This window comes from Cibotium barometz, chromosome 43 (genome assembly GCF_041138505.1).
Source record: "Cibotium barometz isolate CiBa-2024 chromosome 43, ASM4113850v1, whole genome shotgun sequence".
Taxonomy (NCBI): domain Eukaryota; kingdom Viridiplantae; phylum Streptophyta; class Polypodiopsida; order Cyatheales; family Cibotiaceae; genus Cibotium; species Cibotium barometz.
Genome location: NC_141088.1, coordinates 35,711,745 through 35,731,703, shown reverse-complemented (window position 1 = coordinate 35,731,703; position 19,959 = coordinate 35,711,745). Strand labels below are relative to the sequence as shown.

Genomic DNA, 19,959 nt, shown 5'->3' with positions numbered 1-19,959 from the left:
GAAGATAAGCCGATGAAGATGCAACCATGGACCCTCTAGCATTGAGAATACTAGAATCACCTCGGAGAGAGCATCCACCAACCTGTTTCCTCGAAACAAAATGCCACCACGAACAATAAGGAACTTTTCTTGGCCACGACTTCCCACACAAGTGTGTAGTGAACTCCAAGAATAGACGATGAGCTGTTGGACACACTGTGCCCATAATCCCCAACAGTCGACGGAACACATCGTGTCCCAAAAGCCTCGAACAATGGACTTGGAACAGATCCAGTTTATAATCTCTGCTATACAAAAGATAACCATGTCTTGCCAGACGTCTAATGCTTGGAACTCGGAATCACGGTCGCCATGCACCAGTAAGTTGAGCTGTAATCAGCCCCTTCTCGCCCACAAGCCTCCTTTAGCTGGAAGCACATAGGGGGGAACTGCATGTGTACTAGAGAAGTACACCATTTGGCTTCTCTTGAGCCGAAAGCGCCTTGGGAGCCCTAGAAGTGGTACTCGAATCTATATCACTATCCTGTCTCGTGTAATTGCCTTTTCTCTGAGATGAAGTCTTGCCCGTGGTCTTGTCCTTCTTCTTGGACAAACAATCCTTGGACAGATGTTCTCTTTTCTTGCAAGAGAAGTAACGACTCCGACCTTTCTTCTGAACTGAGGAAAGTGCCTGGGTAGAACTGTTGACTGACACCTTCAACTTACCGTGTGAGACGAGAACGGACTCCTTCTCCAAAAGTAGGGAGCTAAGATCATCAAAATCCAACTGAGTGGAGGTGATGTGGCATTGCAAAGATCGAGAAATCACATCATAGTCTAGAGGAAGCTTGGTGAGGATAAGTGCAGCCAGCTGAGTAGAGGACAAAGCAGCACCCATAGCCAGTAACTGGTCATGGATAACCTTGGCCTTCATGAGGAACGACTGCATGGAACTGCCTTCAGGAAATAACAAACCGTAGAGCTGCCCTTGCAAGGTAACTGCCCTTATCAATGCATCTCGAGCAAAGAGATCCTCCAGTTTAGACCAAACCTGATGAGCACTGGTGAGAGTTTGCACGGCCGGTGAGACCTCCTCTGTGATGGCCCGCACAAGCATTGAATGCGCCTTCGAATCCGGATTCTCCCAATCTTGTAATTCTGCAATGAATTCATCGTCTTTATCCTGAGTCCACCTCCTAGAGTCTTGAGGACGCTCGGGCTTCCTCTCAGTGCTCTGAACAATATCCCACAAACCCTTGTGGATGAACCAGATCCGCATTTGAAGCTTCCAATGGGCATAGTTGGGTCCTTTCAACTTGTCATCCTTGTTCGTACAAGGGGGGAGCCATATCCACAGCAACAAAGAACACAAATGTCAGCTCTCCAAGACTCCTCTCAAGTGCTTTCCAACGAAGTGAGGCTCCAAAACCAGTCAGCCCCCTCTCAAACCTGAGAGAGACAGAGGTTGGACAGCAGCAAAACAGTCCAAGAAACCACCGGCAACCTCCTACCGGAAGGGTAGGGACTCGTGGAGGAAGAAGGAAATGTCTGGCAACTACACATGCAAGAAAACTCACCAACAACTGATGCCAGAGCAGAATTTGTAGCCAAAACTCCAACGCTTGCCTCTGTAGAAGAAAACACAGCCAAGAGCCTGGCTGGCTTGCCTCTGTAGGAGAAAACGCAGCCAACAAACTGGTCGGCAGCAAGGGAAGGGCTGGCTGGACCAGAAAATGCAGCAGATTATGGAAACGCAGCCACTGTTTGGGACTGATCTGCAGCCGGGAGGAGCTAGGGCAGAAAACGCAAGGCACAGATGAGATGGTGGGCAGATTTGCAGAAGATAGAGCAGCATGAACCTAAGCGAGTGATACCATGTTGGAGAATGCACAGGCGGAAGCATAAACAAGACGAGAGAGAGTAGAGAGAGCTTGCGGACAAGATCACCTTTTATATTAGCTTGAAGCTTTACAATGGCAATTGGCCAGCAAGAGAATGTTCAACTTGTGCAAGGGATTGGATAATTAAAGTGAGGAATGGGGGAACTCCTTATATAGTGACTTGGGAACTAGTCGGCTGCTCCTAGAGCTGGCCGACTGCTCCACAACCACATAAATCAAGGAAAAATATATAAAATACCAAATAAATGGTACAACCCCAGAACACTGAGATGCATAAATTCTAACAGGGATGTCATGTGCAAGACATGACATCCCATTGTCTGTGAATAGACAATGGGATGATGAGAGTCATCCAAGGAGAGAAGTTGGAATCTCGTCATCGAGTTTAGCAAGAGGGGGATGTCATGTGCCATGCTCACTCCAGAAGCTGATCTCTGATAGGTAGTAGGAAAAGACACGGGTTATGGGCATGAGCTAGGCGCTTTGGTTTGCAAGAGAACCGTGGAGTGGAATAGGAGCTTGTCGGCTGCAGCTACAGAGCTGGCCGACATTGTTTTTAGGTTGGTGGGAATATTCTGCTGGTGGACAGTAGGTCGGCCAGGTCTCTTGTACCAGAAACGCCTATAAAAGGCTATGCCAAGATAGTTGTTGAATTCACTCACCCCTCTAAGGAGTAGGGTCATAGATTGGGTGTTGATTAGGTGTTTTAGCACCTTTTGATGGTAGCAAGACTTGTACACCTTTTGTACATAATGAATATATTGAATACTCAGCTATCTCTCTCTCTTCTCTCCATCTATCTTGCTTGCCTTTTGCATCAAGTTGTTCCAGGATGGTGTGTAGGGCTGAAAGAAGACTCCCAGAGCTTCCGCATGTGACAAATGGGTGAGCTGTACATAGGCATAAGAAGAATTTGAAGCAAACAAAAAACTACCAAGAAAAAAAAAATGTGCCCAAGAAGACTCCCAGAGCTTCCGCATGTGACAAATGGGTGAGCTGTACATAGGCATAAGAAGAGTTTGAAGCAAACAAAAAACTACCAAGAAAAAAAAAATGTGCCCAAAACCTGCTCAAATAAAAATTTCACCTAGTGATTTTGGAAATGTTTTGAGCTGAAAACATTTCAAAGGTTTTGCAAGGTTAGAGTGTGTTGTTTTGCTACTATAGATTGGAGAGGCTTGGTAAAGGCCACCTTGCTTTGTGCCATGAAGTGAGCTTGTGATGGCTAGCATTGGCAAATTTCTATTAACATGTCATACGCTTGCACCTATTCTACCTGTGTGACTCCCTAATCCTGACAAAATCTGAGGGACTTTTCGTCGCGAATTAGGTTTCACAATGGCTAACATCAGAAAATTTTTCATAGTTCCTTAGTAGTGTGATATATGGAGATGGATTATGCTTGCGACATGCGTTATAGGGCTGTAACTCTTCCTTGGTTGGCTCCTTCAAAAGATGTGGACCATTTCTTTAATAGGGGGTATTTTGTTCACATTGTGTTGTCTTATAAGTGCATGTACACTGTCTCATATTGTGGACGGCCTATTGCTGCCTATCTTGGGGACCTAGCCCATCCATGCAGGCCTACTTTAGGGTGGCCTGTTTGCATTTGCACACTATTGCCTGTTTGGAACAATTGAAATTCGGACTGATTTGGGATGCCATTTCTACTGGTCTTCCTCAGGTGTTCGGCTGCATGCTTCTTCACTTTGGCTGGTCTATGCGAGCTTCTTTTGTTCTTTCTGCTTCCTGCTCCACATTGCCATAGACAAATTCATTTTACACCACCTTTGTGCACATTCCACTCACTCTCTTGTAACCTCTTCTTGTCTTGTTATTAGATAAAGCTTACGGGCATGTTTAGTGCTTGATGTGGGCACAAAAGCCGTTGATGAACATTATTTACAGACAGTTCTACGAGGGCTTGGGTAGTCCTAGGAAAGATTGTACTAGGGCTTTTGGATTTGTGGGGTGCTGCAGATGGTTTTTGTGACTCAGAAAATACTAGTACACAAGCAGATATTGTGATGCACCACCTTTTTTATGCTTCTTGACCTTGTCATTTCCAAATGCAAAGAAGGGGACCATGTTGGACCTTAAGAATTGGTTGAAGCTCTTTATACGCAGGGGCTTAATAAAGAGGATGTGCAAACAAGATGCCTCCAAGGATAGCTGTATTGATTATTCTACCCAAGCAAATCTCATTGGCCACAAGGGCTCTTCTATTGCCTATGCAATCCAATAGGGGTCTAGTTTTGGGATTGCTTAGCCAACAGAGGGGTTTTAAAGTCAAGCTCTTTGTGTGCTATCAGACTGCATGGCTGAATGATTATCATCCTTGTCGTGATGTTGAGTGAAGCCATGCCAGAGTTCATGCAAATGACAACCTATAGGCCAGAATGTAGGTCTGGACTCAGGATATGTGTTGTAAGATTTGATAGAATAGGTGCTATGAACTGTCCTGTAAAATGTCCGAGTTGTAACAAGTGTCGTACAAGACTTCATGGCTTCATGACCAAAAAGAGGGGTAGGGAGTACTGGGAATATCATCTGCATGCTTTATAATGACTGGTTTGTGAATGTAGTTTGCGTAACATGATGTTTTTCTTTGATTCCGATAGTCCATTTTGCTTTGTATGTATAACTTCTATGTTACTTGATCTTTTCTCCAGCATCTTACAGGAGGCACACACATCTTTTGGCAGTGGACCCGACATGTTTTGTTGCCTCAAAGCTTGGTGTTCTGCTCAAGGGCTTGAATAGGGACCTGCTTGTGTTTTTCAGCATGTTTAGCTTCGCGTAATCTCAGCTCAGCATCTTAATCAATTTCTGTCAGCTCTGCCGCATATAAGTAGCCTATATCTTCCATGGATTTCTTCAGTCTTTATCCCCAGTTGATTAAAACTTTAAAACTTCAAACATCACGTTGAATATCATATCATTCACGAGATCACCTCTGGTTTATGCCCTTAATGTTTCCCAATCCCTCTTGTTGGTCTAAGCAACCATATTTGGGTCTGCCGTCTCAAAACATTGTTGACTGCTTAGATGTAGTAGTAGAGGCTGTCCAACTCTGCAAATGTCATCCCTTGGAAAACGGATAGCTGAAGCTGAGCATTGCATCGTCGTGTCAAGTTGATTGAAAGCAAAGGAGAGCGAGAAGGTTGAGCTCAGCGGCGGGCTTTTCTTGCCAGGTTCAGATCTTATCTACCCTTATCTTTTGTGGTAGGTTCCGAATTTCGGCTTCTTCCCAAGACATGAGAATTAGTTTCGTCAAGTGCTTAAATTTTGAACTGGCCATGATATTGTGAAATAAATCAATGCTTGCTCTTTTTTTTTTGAGAAATAGAATATACTATATTAGATGTTGGGGTTCAAACTCGTGCCCCCAGCTTGAGAATGTGGTGCAATAGCCACGGGAGCAAGGGCCTGCCAACCAAATCGATGCATACTTAATGCATTGTTTCCTCTTTGCCCCCTTGAAGTTGTCTCAGAAAAAATCAGGATTCAGAAGCCCCGTTATTCTGTATGAGGATCGCCTTTCTCCGCTGCTTTTCACAGCATGCTATACACTACTCAACCTTTCTCGAGACTGGTCCAAACATGCACAACATCTGAACCATTCTGCATTCAAGGCTCAATAGGGCTACTGATAAACTTCATATACTCAAGTTTTTGTCGCAAGCTGGGCCTAAAAAGCCCAGAGATATTGATTTTTAGACTAGTTATGACTTCATATGCATGGTAAATTGTCTTCATTCCTGCACTCCAGTGCTACTAAGGCAATGTAGGCTCACAGCAAGAGTCGGGATGTGTGCAAACATACACTGGCACAGGGGCACTCATGTAAAAGTGCTTGCAGGCCTCAATAGCAAGAGAAGGGGACTTGTTTTGAGACTGCCTCTTGTAGCAGAGGATTGAAAATCGGTTAAGAATCTATTTACCTACAGTGGACCCTAACAAAAGATATCCATGAAGCAAGAAAGACAGTGCCACTTTGCTACAAAGAGTTAAGATTTTAACAGGTGCCCTATGAGCTCCTCTTATTTAGAAAAGATACCTACTCCATGTGTTTACGATGTTGACTTAGCACGGGAATGAGGCTTCCTAACAAGGATCAGCTGACTGAGTTGATGGCCAGCATATAGCATCAGCTTGCACACCATGAGCCACAACGAAATTCAGAAAAACAAGAGCCTCGAATTGACCATGAGCATATTTCTGACCACATTTGTTCGAAGGCTCTTGTGACCATGGTCACTTTTCCTAAAGGAGACCATGCTTATCAGATCCTCCTTATGGACTGTTCCCCTTGTCCTTACCTCTAAAAGGCATCGCTCTCCAAGCTTGGCCCTGAGTTTGTGGAGTTCTTCAAGTTCATACGTTCTCACTCCCAATTCTTGATTGAGATCAAGATTTAAAAATAGTTGCTGCAAGGCAAGTACCTTATCCAAAGAGTAGGCTCACATGTTGAAGATCACAGGTTGAAGATATTAAAGCCCTTAAAAGTTTGACGGGAAAATGGACTTTGAGGAGGTGATCAATTGGGCTTGCATGAGGAATGGGAATGCAATGGATTTAACAGGTAAGCATGTAAGATGCAGTTAGTCAGTAGCTTGTTTGGCAATGATGCTTGAGGGTTGAGAAGCCTGCAAGCAAGGGATAATCATCAATAATCTTCAAACAAGGAAAAACTGCTAGAACCAAAAAGGCAAGGACACTTCCCAGGAGGAGCAGCCAAGGCCTAGGATGGCAAGGGCAACTCTAATAGCGGAAGAGCCTTTCTTCCTCGTCTCACTAAGGAAAGGTGGTAGTTATATAGTCGGCATGGCAACTTTTCAACGCAATAGCAACCAAGGCCAATGATGGCAAGGGCAACTCTGGTGGGGGGGAGTCTTTTTTCCTGGCTACCAAGGAAGAAGTTAATGTGGCAATGTCTCTATTGTGACTATTGTGACTCCGCAGAGCACATTTGGAAGGTTTATTGTCATGGGGCTGTGACGTAGCTCCCATGTTGGGGGTTAAAGGCATGTTCCTAAGTTGGAGCAAGAGAGGCATGCTTGTAAGTTGGAGCAGGAGAGGCTTGTTTTTGAGTTGAGATGAGAATTCCCAAGTTGGAATTCAACATTCGTGAGATGATATGTGAGGATTTCCTTTGTGGCTACAAAGCTCTGTTAGATGGTGTTGGGTAGGAGGGAAGCTAGCCTGCACACACAGACACATGCACACAACCTCAAGCACAGAGAAACCTGAGAGTGCTGGAAAAGATGTACTCTATAATATAATGAAAGTACAATGTGAGTACATAAAGTAGCCTAGGGCAAGGTTCACACGGGGAAAAAACTTGTGTCTAGTCACAGGGAAAAAGTGCCTGTGAGTAAGCTGTGTTCACACCTGAACTAGTCGGGAGTGGTCATGGCCAACAAACCCCCCTCAAGTGAATGGTGTGAACGGGGACAGGGTGTAGCAGACTACCCTGGAAGAGGCTGTAAGCTTAAAGCTTCGCGGAAAGCTTCAAAGCCTTTCCCTGACATAGTGATAGTGAACCTCAATATGCTTTGTGTGCCCATGTCTGTGACATCAAATGCATGCTGCAAATCAGCTTTAAAAGCTGAAATATCACCCTCTTCAGGGCCAGTAACGAGCATGTCATCCACATAAAGAATAAGGATGAGAACATTGTTCCCAATGTGGCGTGCATAAAGTGTACTCTCAGCTGAACTATTATGAAACCCTTTGGCAGTCAAGTATGTATGAATTTTGTGGTACCAAGCACGAGGGGTCTGTTTAAGACTATACAGTGCTTTATGTAAACGGCATACTTTATTTTCTGCACCTTTTTGAACAAAGCCAGGAGGCTGAGACACATAAACTTCCTCCTGCAAATCGCCATTCAAAAAAGCAGTTTTAACATCCAACTGATGTACATGCCACTGCTTGTGGGCAGCCAATGCAATAACAGTACGTATGGTAGTCATATGTGAAGTGGGAGCAAAGGTCTTTTCATAGTCAATGCCCTCACGTTGGGCATACCCTTTGGCGACCAAGCGAGCCTTATGGCGATCAACTGAACCATCAGGCTTACGCTTAAGTTTGAAAACCCATTTTGTGCCAATAGCATGCTTGCCCGGGGGCAAGTCACATAACTGCCAAGTACCGTTTTTGTCAATGGAGTTAACTCCGAACGCATGGCTGCCACCCAATGGTCATCCTCCAATGCATCAACATGAGAAATGGGTTCCTCATTACAAGCGGTGGCAACAAGAGCTGTATCCACATAATGTGAAGATGCATGGCGAGAAGCAGCACGTGTACGACCTGGCACAAATGTAGACTGTTTGCTATCACGCAAAGTGTCAACTAACCATCTAGGAACAATTTTTGACTTCCTAGTATCTGCATCTTCCTCTGCCAATGCATCACCCAAGGTATCTTGATGAATTTGAGGCATTTCAGGATCAATTTGGGGCAAGTTCAGCTGCTGATTTTGCTGGTTTTCAGCAGGCATAGGTGGCTGTAAATGAGCTGAAACAGGCTCTACATCGTCCACATTTGAATTGAATAAAGGCATCACTCTGGCCCCACCGATGTCAGAGACGATGTCTTCTCCTTCCCACTGAGTGCCCCGATATGGGGTGAGACAGTATTAGTGGTTGCAGCTTGCCACTACTGAGATCGAGCCATCGTTTTTTACTGGTTTGTAATCGTCCTCCTTATGGACGCCATTAGGCTGGCCTGGCTAGCAACAAGGATGGAGCTTGATTGCTCCAGTTACAGAGAGCCAGATGGCTCTGCTGATGTGGAGGCCAGGGCGGCCCACCTTTTTTCTTCTTCCACATCAGCTTTGCAGTAGAGTAGGGGATTTAGAGGTACTTGTACTGTGAGTACGATCACCATGTACTTGCCCGGAGTCGGGCAGCGTTGAGTAGTGAGATGGGGAGGGACTCCACTCCCACCTTTAGTGTCTGTCCTGGTAGACTGTCACTACTCCATGTCTAAATCAGCTCCGAAAGCCTCGCAAGCCAAGGGGGACTCGAGCGAAGTCCACAATTTCTCCCCCCCTAGTCATGTGGATTCACCCACGTACTTTTTGTTGCCAAGAGATGCTTGCAACTGTCCAGTTGCCTCAATTAATTGAACTATGAAGATCTCTTGGGCGACCCCTATTGCATTTATCAGTGGAATAGTGATTGAATAAGGGCAAAGAGGTGGTCACTATTAGCACTGCCACTTGGGTGCCCCTTCAGACACGACCCTCTTAGCACCCACCTCTTCTGGCACACAATTTTTTCTTTGGAGTGCTATTTCTAGTGGGATTGAGTGACTTTAGAGCTGTATTGCACACTAATGTACAGGGTGCCTTTGCATAGGCATCTATTCTCCATCTTGTTTGATGGAGGTGCATCAGAAAACATTTCTCAAGATAGGTTGATGCTAAGGTTAAAGCAACCTACAATGTTACATGCATGGAAGCTTTGTGTCTTCTCTCAGCCCTAAACACTAAGATAGGAACATCCTGATGCAAAACGCAAATAGAGAGAGAGAGAGAGAGAGAGAGAGAGAGAGAGAGAGAGAGAGAGAGAGATGTGTTTTCAGTATATTATATAGTACACAAAGATGGTACCAAACATGTGGCCTTTGGCCTTCCAAAAGAGGCAACATAAAGCCTATCCATGACCTGCCCCATCTGGGGGGTAGATGAATCACAATGAATCGCGGTCATGCCTTTTATAGGCACTTGGAAGCATTTCCCAATTGGCCGATTGTTGGCCGGCCGGTTCCATGCGACAAATTTTTTTTTAAAAATGTTATAAACTGATGTTGACATCTCATAGGCTTGGCTGACAAGGTTTTGTGTCCCAAAGAACAACTTCTGGTGCCTATCAAGGCTTGGTTATTGCCCTAAACCTTTGTTTATCCACTGCTTGATTAGGATTTGGCCTAGAAAACCAGCTGTGTCCATGTGTGCACATGACGTCCCTCTCCTGCTTAACTTGATGACAAGATTCCAACCTTTGACCTTGGATGATTGTCATCATCCCTGTAGCAAACACCAAGCTAGGACCGTGTGAAACAACGAGGCCTTCTTAAAACTTGAGTTTAGTGAGTCTTTAGCAATCCTTTAAACAGCATACATGAATCTAAAAGATGTAGTTGAGACGACACCAGATGAGGTCCCAAATCACCCACTGAAAGCCCCCTTGCAAAAGCAAGAGTATTTGCTTTATTTCTTTTGGAGAACTGAATACAAGCTGAACTGTGTCCACAAGATTGAGCGGACAAACTGACTGACTGACCACCAAACACAAGGGCAAAGTGACCAAAGGCCGGGCAGAACTGTGCATAAGCTGTAGGCGGTTGTGAAGCTATCTTCGAAGACGATACACTGGCCCGAGACTGGGGGTTGGTGTGCTGAGAACTCTTGAAGAGACTGAGCTTCATTTGCCTTGGCCTGAAAACATAAGAATGCTGTAAGTATTCAAATTCTGAGGGCCTAAGCACACATGCTTGCTTGATAACTTGATTTGTCTTTTGATGATTTATGGACTGAGGCTGAGGCGCCTTTTTAGCTTGGTGCTTGCTGCTGCTATGAAGGGTTAAAATAAAAAGTCTCCATCCAACAAATACCATACGTCAAGACAACCTACAAGATGCAGCTGTTTTTGAGAAGTATGCTGGAAAGGACACCTTGACAAAGGTTCATTAGAGTAGGTGGACATCATTTGCAGGCATCCTTGGCTGTACAATGAAAAAGGGGCTTGTCATTCATCATGAGCATAAACCGGTTTGCATGATGACTGAGGTAGGATTTTGTTGTTTGGGACGCATGATGGGGGTGTGGCTTTGATTTTTACAGTGCAGGTCAAGAGATCTCTGTGCAAAAGGAAAATTACAGCATGTTGTATGCTCAGTCTTTGAATTCAGTTGAGTCGGAGGTCTTATGAGAGAAGCGTAGGAAGTTCATGAAGGAGCATGATCATTTTCTTCTTGAAAATGTTTCCTTCCAGCCTTTTTCCAGAGGCCCAGTATTGGAAGAGGAGACCCAACCTGACGAGCTCAGTGCATGTGATGATCCTCCAAATCTGACGAGCAAACTTGGGCTTGCAGAGAACAAGTAGCGGTCTGAGGAGATGTTGGCCAAGGGGATGGTACATGTAGATTTTTTGCCATTAAGAGCATCCTTTTGGGCATGGTTGAGTACAAAGCCCTACAAGTAAACTATCAATATTAAAATCTTTTTTCCGAATTTGTTATCTGTTGGACCAATTAGCAGGTGCAAAGGCGTCCAAGAGTTGGATTGTGATGGTAGGGTACCATTAGGCGAGAATTCATTTTAAGGTTTCATACCTTATGACTTTTGGAAGGTTCGAACTCATGGTGATGCCATTTTGATTGAGCAATGCTCGTCGATCTATAGTTGGATGATGTGTCCGGGTATTTTCATTTTTGTGTTTTCGGATGACATCTTAGTCTATAATATTTTTTTCGCTTGCTGAGCATGATGAACACTTGCAGCTTGTCATGAAGCTTGTGCAAGAGATCAGTTTGTTCTTTCACCATAAGAAGCCATTACACTACGTGCTGAAGGTCACCTTTCGGGAAGGGTCAGATCATCTTTGTTGAAGGTGTGGCAATGGACCCAGCAAAGATGGAGACCATTTTGCATTGGCTGGTTCCAGAGCTGTGTAGCATATTGGGGTTGATAATGCTCTGTCATGGGTTTATGGGACACTGAATGAAAGGCTAAACTTCTCATAGACGCAACCAAGGAGGATATAGTGTTTTACTGAATGTGAGTGCAACAAGCGTGTTTTGAGAACTTATTGAAGTTATTGATGTTGTCAGTACATTGCTGATCTTGTAGACATGGGGGGCTTTTTATAGTGATGTGGCACAACTGGAGGCAGGATTTGTGTTTTCTTGCAGAAGCATGGCCATTGATTGGCTTATGAGAGCAGCAAATTCTGTGGAGTTGAGTTTAGGTATTCCACCTTTGATCACTTTGACCAGTTACTTGTTGTCGTGTATGCCTTACCCAAATGGAGACATTTACTGGAGTGCATGGAGTTTGAAATTTGAATTGATCATCAGTCTCTGATCAGATGTTGTATAGTATGTGCAGTACTGTGGAAGATGTTCCATTGTGAGATTACAGAATTCATATATTGTACGTACAGTACTGTGGAAGATGTTCCATTGTGAGATTACAGAATTCATAATTTCATACTTCTAATCGATAGGTAGTTGACATGTGACATGTATCCCCCAAAATGTTCTGAAAATGGGAAAATTTGAATACATAATTGGATCAAAAGGCCATGTCATCATGCTATGCCCTAGGGTTAGTTGCGCTTTAAAAAAATGCAGACAAGTTCAAGCAAAATCAAACTGTGGAATGTGCAAGGTTGCGAGACGAGGAAGAGTTGGTTGAAGGAGCACCCTAATGGAAACGGCACAAATTCACTCTCTTGGTCTCTTTATTAATGTCAGGGTAGACCATTAATTTCTGAAAGCTAAGCCTAATGTGGCATGACCTTCCTAACTTAACCAGCCAACGCTTTCCAACACTGTTGTCAATACTTTGGAAAGGGTTCCTCATTGTCCATGTTTTTCCTAGTTTTGTAGGACCTGTGGGGTCCGTCTCTTTTCTGTTGTTGGCTATATGAAATTTGTTAGTTCGCGGAGCGAACAAAGGCCAATAGTGCTGGCCGACCAGGAGATGTCCACTGAGTGCTGGCCCACCAGCCGCCGACTCGTGGGCATCTTTTATGGGCTGTCGGCCTGTTCTATACTGGCCGACCTGCTGCCCATGGTAGTATATATTGCACTCAGCCCTCCCACACCATTTTTGTACCGGATCTCTTGTGTATATAGTAGAGTTTATACAGCTTCTCTCTCCTGCAATTCTGCGTTTTCTTTCTCACAGCAGTTTGTCTCATTTCCGCTGCCCATTCCGACATGGTATCAGAGCCCCAAGTGGCTTGAAGCTTCGAGAGTGAGAGCTCGAGGGTTTGCTGTTTTTTGGTGTTGATTGGAGAATTTTTGGGATGTAGAGAAGTAGGTAGAAGGTGGCCATCATTGCTGGACAGCCACCTTGCATAGCAGTTGTAGCCTCTTCTTCATTTTTTTTCCCACCCACTCTCCCTTCACAAGATCTTGTGAACTCCTGAGATGGCAGATTTGCTCGAGATGGCTGAGAAGCATGGGAAGATCCCCACCATCCCGACATCATCGGTGGACCGAGAGTTGGACGAGACCAATTATGGCATCGGGAAGGTAACGATGGAGTCTGTCTTAGAGTCTTATGATTTGGCTGATTTCATTGTGGTTGGAGTTCCACGGCTAGAGTTGGAGGAGGAGAAGCTTTCACTTTCTACTAGGAAAGAGCGGGAGGCTCAGGCACAGTTGTAGGATCGTGTCAATTCCTGTGTGCGTTCTTTCATCTTCCTTAATTGCACACCCCAAGTGATCAATCACATTAAACCTATGACGTTGGCTCGAGGGATGTGGCAGCGCTTGGCTTCTTTGTATAACAGGGTATCACCCATGAAGAGGATTTCCTTGGAAGTGCAGATGCGAGTGATGAAACCTGCGAAGTCTTCGACGATGCGAAAGCATATCAACAAACTCCAAGCTCTTCAGTAGGAGGTTCTTCAGGCTGGGAAGGAGATATCTTCAGAGGGTATGGCCATTACTTTGTTGTCTCATCTTACTCCTCAGTACTTAGCTTTCTATTCTTCTTTGATTACCAGTGGGAGTCTCAGCACCATCACATGGGAGGAGCTTGTGGCGATGGTTTTGGACCAGGAAGAGCGGTTTACGAACTCTCCACAAGGTGGAGGTTTTGAGACTTTGACTGGCCAGCGGTCGAAAGGCCACAACAACAACAACAAGGGCAAAGGAAAGTCTTCACCGACGAAGCCTTCTGAGAAGAAGCCCGACTCAGAGCATGATGCTTTGAAGGCTGAGCGGACCTGTAACCATTGTGGCCAGAAGGGTCACTATTGGAGGAAGTGTCCTCAACAGAGTATCGAGAAAGGTGCTGATTCCTCAGTTGCAACCGTGCAGACTCCAACTTTTGTGCACTTGGAGATTTTGGACACCAGAGCTTCATCTTCTTCGAGCAGGGAGGCGGTTGGTCTCACTGCTAGGGATACTCGAGAGTGGATTCTCGACAGTGGTGCTTCTAGGTACATACTCCTTTCTGAGTGTTATTATAGGATCTTCGATGACGGTAGACATGTCACATCTTTATTGGTGACAAATCCACTATTCCGATTCACACAGTGAGGGCAGGTTGGAGTTCCATTCCCGATGGTAGAGGGGGGAAGCATTTCTCCTAAGTTCTTTATGTCCCATCTCTTGGTTTTCATCTTTTGTCAATGCATGAGGTTTGCAAGACTGGCATACGGGTGGAGTTTGATGAGCATTTTGTTGCTCTTCGGGAAGGCAGAGTGGAGAATGGGATTTACAAACTCTAAGCACTCTTCTCTGACAGGTACTCAGCTAGGTGATTTGTGGCAGTTTTGTCATGGCCACTTGAATGTGTATACGTTGCAGCGGGCTTTCCGGGACTAGATGGTGGATGGCTTGTCAGATGTTGGCAGCAGGCAGGGACATTCCAGTTCTTGCGTTCGTCAGTCAGAGGAGCTTTTACAGGTAAATTATACATTGGTGTCTCGTATCATTCGGGAGAAAGAGTCTACATCTATTAAGGAAGCTCTTTCCTAGCAAACTTGGAGGAAAGCCAAACTTGAAGCCATAGAGAAGAATAACACTTGGGAGTTGGTTTCAAGGCCGTCAAAATGGTCAGTCATTGGTGTCAAGTGGGTCTACAAGACCAAGTATGCGTCTGATCGGTCGGTGGACAAACACAAGGCCATACTTGTGGCTAAGGGCTATGCTCAGCGGCTTGGCATCGACTATGAGGACACTTTTGCACCGACAGCTAAGATAACCACGATTTGGACAGTTCTTGTCCTTGCCTCTTCTCGGAGGGCCTCCAGGCTTTAAGGTTCCGGAATCAAAGGGTATGGTTTACAGGTTAAGGAAGGCCTTGTATGGTCTTAAACAAGCTCTTAGGCTTGGAATTAGAAGATTGATTCCTTCTTTCTGCGAAAGGGTTTCTAGAGATCAATTGGTGATCCAAACTTGTATCTCCTTCAGGAATGCGATATGGTCACCTTGATTATCCTCTATGTGGATGATCTTATTCTCACTGGCGGTCATGTGGAGCACATAGCTGTGATGAAGGATGCCTTGTCAAAGGAGTTTGAGATGACGGAACTCCATTTATGTTTAGGATTGGAAATTTGGCAGACCTAGAGGGGATTCTTTTTTTCTCAGTAGCGGTATGTCATGAGTTGTTGGAGGCCTTTGGGATGGAGAACTAAAAAGCCTATTTCATCTCCGATGGACCCGAATACCAAACTTTTAGTACATGATTCTCGTGAGCAGGCTGATGTCTCCTTGTATCGGAAGCTTGTTGGTTCATTGATTTGGTTACTGAACACTAGATTGTACTCGAGTTTTACAGTGGGGCTATTGAGCTCATTTATGCGGACACCTTTGAAGATTCATTGGGATGCAGGATATGAAGGATCTTGGACTCTTCTATGACATTGGAGGGGGAACGATGGACCGAGTCAGTCTCCGAGGTTAGAGTGACTCTGATTGGGGAGGAGGTCCAGACACGAGGAGATATACATTAGGCTACGGATTTACACTTGTTTAGGAGCTATTTCTTAGAGCAGCAAGAGGCAGCCAACTATTGCCTTGTCTTCTATTGAGGCAGAGTACCGGGCGGCTTGCGAGGTGGTGTGGCTGTGGAGGTTACTTGGCGAGATTGGGTTTCCATAGAAGGAACCCACGGTCATCTAATATCACTTTGTTCGTGAGAAGATTTTGACTGGTGACATCTTGCTAGAGTTTTGGTCGACGGAGGACAATGCGGGGCGGACCTCTTCACGAAGTCTCTACCTCAGGTGATGCTCCATTAGCACTCTAGCTCACTGGGGTTGGTTCCACATCCAGGAGCTGAGAGGGGGTGTTAGCAGTCATCTCTTGTCCCTACCATATTACTTAATAGGGAGTAAGGGCCTTTGTTGTGGGTGTGCCCACCCGGTTAGGAGCTTTCTCCATTTTTTCCTCATCGTCCATGTTTTTCCCAGTTTTGTAGGACCTGTGGGGGGCGCCTCTTTTCTGCTGTCGGCTGTAGTAGTGCTGGCCGACCAGGAGATGTCCACTAAGTGCTGGCCGACCAGGTGTGATGTTGGCTGACTGGATTTTCTCAGTCGTGGGCTGTCGGCCTGTTCTATACTTGCCGACCTGCTGCCCATGGTAGTATATATTGCACTCAGCCCTCCCACACCATTTTGTTCCGGATCTCTCGTGTATATAGTAGAGTTTATACAGCTTCTCTCTCCTGTAGTTCTGCGTTTTCTTTCTCACAGCAGTTTGTCTCATTTCCGCTGCCCATTCCGACATCATATACGGGTCTTCTACGGTTTCCTCTAGTTTTTAAAGCATATTAGCTTTTGTCAGACTTGGGTGCACAATTGCAAGCTGATCATCTTTTTGCTGGTTAGCGGACATGCAGATCTCTTTTGAGTCTTCTTTTAAGTTGTGGCCTGCCAGTTTATGTTAATTCCTTCTATACAAAGCGATGCAATTGCATGAGACACGTATGCACCTATGCATGTGCACGCATTCTTTAATGCTAGCCTTCTTCATTGCTGAGTCTGCCCTTCACCTCCAGAGAAGTGATAGAAACTTGGTATGGTGGTTTATCTATGGAGATTTGTCCACTAAGGTGGACATATCTTATGCATCAACCTCACTTGGCCCTTGGGCCTGATGACATGAGTGGGGATATCATATAACATAGTTTATGCTATGCATGATGGAGTCGATGATTTGAAGCTTGGTGAGTAGAGTCTCATGGAATTAAGATCACATGTTGGTTTTTGTTAGGTTTGGGAAGTAATCTAAACTTTCCTTTGGTATAAAGGGGAGGAGGGGGGCAGAGGGTTTCTCATCTGTGCCCAGTCACCAGTTTGTCAGCTCCCCATACACATGACTGTGCCCTTTCACATGTTTAAGCTGGTGGGTAGCAATAATCAGCAAAAATGTAATAATTCTTTTCCCCTTAAGGAAATTGTGAGGGTTCAATCTCACCTCTTCATAGGTAGGGTGGATCCTAACCTAAGCACTCCGGCAGGAGCCCTCTGGCTTATGACAAGACCACGGTATAGAAATAACACAAGATAACATCAAGACAGAAAAAGGCTGGGTGGATAACAAATTGCCATAGAGCTAAGATTGTTGTCCTTGGTTCACATTGGCTGAACGGGGCAGCCAGTTCCTTTTGGGCCACCCATGTGGCACCATCCAGGTTGACCATGTGGTGCAATTTGGAACATCCATGTGGATCAATGCAGTGATGCCATGTGCCCCATGTTGCCTGCTCATAATCAAAAGACAGCCAATCTTGTGATGACAACTGACATTTTGAGAACAGTTGGAGGGTAATTGGTAGCCAGACTTTATGTAGCACTAATACACAAGAATTGATTATATGCTTTAAGAGCCAAAAGTGTGCTTTCGAATTCTACAGCAATGCTTGCCAAAGTGGAGAGTCCTGCAATGATTTGAGCTAAAGCAAACCTTAGAAACTATGACTCAGTCTGCTCTCTAGTCTAAGCTTATGTATGTTTGATTGCAGGATCCTCAAAACACCGATAGAAATCGTGGATTCGCTTTTGTTGAGTACTACAATCATGCATGTGCTGAAAATGCAAGGCGGCAGTTGTCTATGACAGGATTCAAACTTGGGACAAATTCACCTACTATCAACTGGGCTGATACGCGTGGTTGTACAGACAGTGCCACAATGTCTCAGGTGAGCAATTGCAAATTTGCAGTGTCCGCTCTAATAAGCTGAACCCACCCGTGTTAGTTTGGGTGCTTGCCTTCATGAAAAATCCAAGCTCAAAACGATCGTCTTGCATGGTATCAGGTGAAGGTTGTGTACGTCCGCAATCTACCCGACAGTGCTACACAGGAACAATTATGGAAGCTTTTCGAGCCTCATGGGGAGATCAGCAAAGTTGTTTTACCCCAATCAAAACCAGGGCAACCGAAGCGGGACTTTGGCTTCATACACTACGCCGATAGGAGCAGCGCTCTAAAAGCCATTGAGAAGACAGAAAAGTATCTACTGGAAGGTAATCTATGATGATTTCCGGTGGACATGAAGAGGTGGCTATAGAACACTGATCGAAGTTTTTAAAGCTTTTTCTGGATTGCTGATGGTCAAGGTTGTGTGCATATATTTTCAGGTCGTGAGCTAGAAGCAAGTCTAGCTAAGCCACCTTCTGAGAAAAGGCCCGGTGCCTTGTATGCTTCCTTTGGGGCAGGCCTTTTGCCACAGCTATATCAGTCGAGGGCTGGCTATGGATACCCAGAATCTGATATGTATGGAGTTATGGATTCAGGATTTGGTTTGAACAGGGGGTATGGACAGGTACATATCTTGAAGTGAACTGTAATGCACAAGTTGATAATTTGACTTTAATTGAAGGGATAGTAACAGTGAACTCAGTCCATTTTTGATCCCTAATTACATGTTGATGGGTCTGGTTGGAATCTCAATGGTGGCGGCACTGCAGCCTGTTATATATGGTCGAGGGCCTGCTCCTGCGGGAATGGCAATGGTGCCTATGATGCTACCGGATGGACGCATGGGATATGTTTTGTAAGAAACAAACTCTCAAAGTGATGTATCATATGTACATTAGCATGTTAGTAGAACGTGAGGACTATCACCAACAAATAAAGATGAGGAGTTTCTTTCATTTGACATCTTTTTCTCAAATCTGTTTAAGAGAAGTTTGAGATCCACTTTGTAAAATTTTATAGTGATTGATTACCGTTTTTTGCCTGTCTTGTAGGCAACAGCCGGGTGTGCAAGGGATGGCTGCACCACATAGAGATAATAGAGGTGGTGGGCGGGCGTCACAGTCTCAGCGACAGAGTGGTGGAAGTGGTGGTGGCAGCTCACGCCGTTATCGCCCATATTAGTGCTTGGACATTTTCAAGCTGCACCAGATGTAGACTACCATAATTGGACATTTACATGCAGGTTTCATGAAAATGTGAAGTCTTCAGAAAATTAAGGCTGATGACGTGTTTTACACTCATTTAAAGCAATGGCTTTATATGCTTCACTCAAAGAGCTTAAAGCTTTTGAGTGACAAACATGTTAGCTTAAAGAATGATATGTAAAGGTAGAGATTGCATTTGAAGTAATCGTGTTCATGCTGAGTACGTAACCTTTCCCTACTATTGGTTAAACTACGGTTTGCTTTGTCATGACCATTGGGAAGTACTTCCACCTTTCTTGGTATTGATGTAAGGTGGCAATGTTGTACTTTGATTTTTTGTCAGAAGGGACTGAACCGTCAATATTAACAGCAAACCCCTCTTCCATATGATATCATATGGATGCCATTTACCACCGCTGACATGTTTACACATTATAGTGTCGAGTTTTACTCTATAGTGATGCTATATAGCATGACTAAAAGCATTTCTCGGTTGTAGTTTCTGGATGGATGCCATTAGAAGCCTTTCTACTAGTGTCATGTAGGGAACGGTAAGGAGGCAGTAACCGTCCATACCATTTGTGCTTGGCGCTGCAATGCAATTTATGTTGCTACTATTTATGCTTGCATACCACTCGTGCTTGGAACTGCATGTGTTTTATGGGATTTTACTGGAGTAATGAAGTGTCCTGTTTCAAGATTATGAAGTTTTTTTTTCAAAACATCCGTACTAATGCGGCATTTTACCCACAGAATTACCTTTCAAGGGAATAAAACCACCCTGATGTTCACTCTTTTCTTTTGCTCCTGTATCTTGGATCTTGTGATTATGTATTCGGGGGTTCATGAAGTTGAGATTGCATTTTGGTTTTTGTATTTTCTAGGAAATAATCTGAAACTTCCTTTTTTATACGGATTTAGGGTTCATGATTCAATATATTTGAAGTCTCATCTTCATGCTATATACTGATTTG

General features: G+C 44.6%; 1 protein-coding gene across 3 annotated transcripts in view; it reads left to right on the top strand.

Annotated features, from left to right (window-relative positions):
• Positions 1 to 19,509, top strand: part of LOC147613871 (heterogeneous nuclear ribonucleoprotein Q-like) — a 31,437-nt gene extending 11,928 nt beyond the window's left edge. For all 3 annotated transcript variants that reach the window (XM_086781849.1, XM_086781850.1, XM_086781851.1), the window contains exons 5-9: positions 17,605 to 17,781; positions 17,899 to 18,106; positions 18,221 to 18,405; positions 18,551 to 18,636; positions 18,833 to 19,509. In XM_086781849.1, coding sequence (XP_086637975.1) covers positions 17,605 to 17,781; positions 17,899 to 18,106; positions 18,221 to 18,405; positions 18,551 to 18,636; positions 18,833 to 18,962 — 786 coding nt within the window. In that variant the 3' untranslated portion in view covers positions 18,963 to 19,509. The remainder of the gene's footprint in view (positions 1 to 17,604; positions 17,782 to 17,898; positions 18,107 to 18,220; positions 18,406 to 18,550; positions 18,637 to 18,832) is intronic.
• The last annotated feature ends 450 nt before the right edge of the window (positions 19,510 to 19,959 follow it).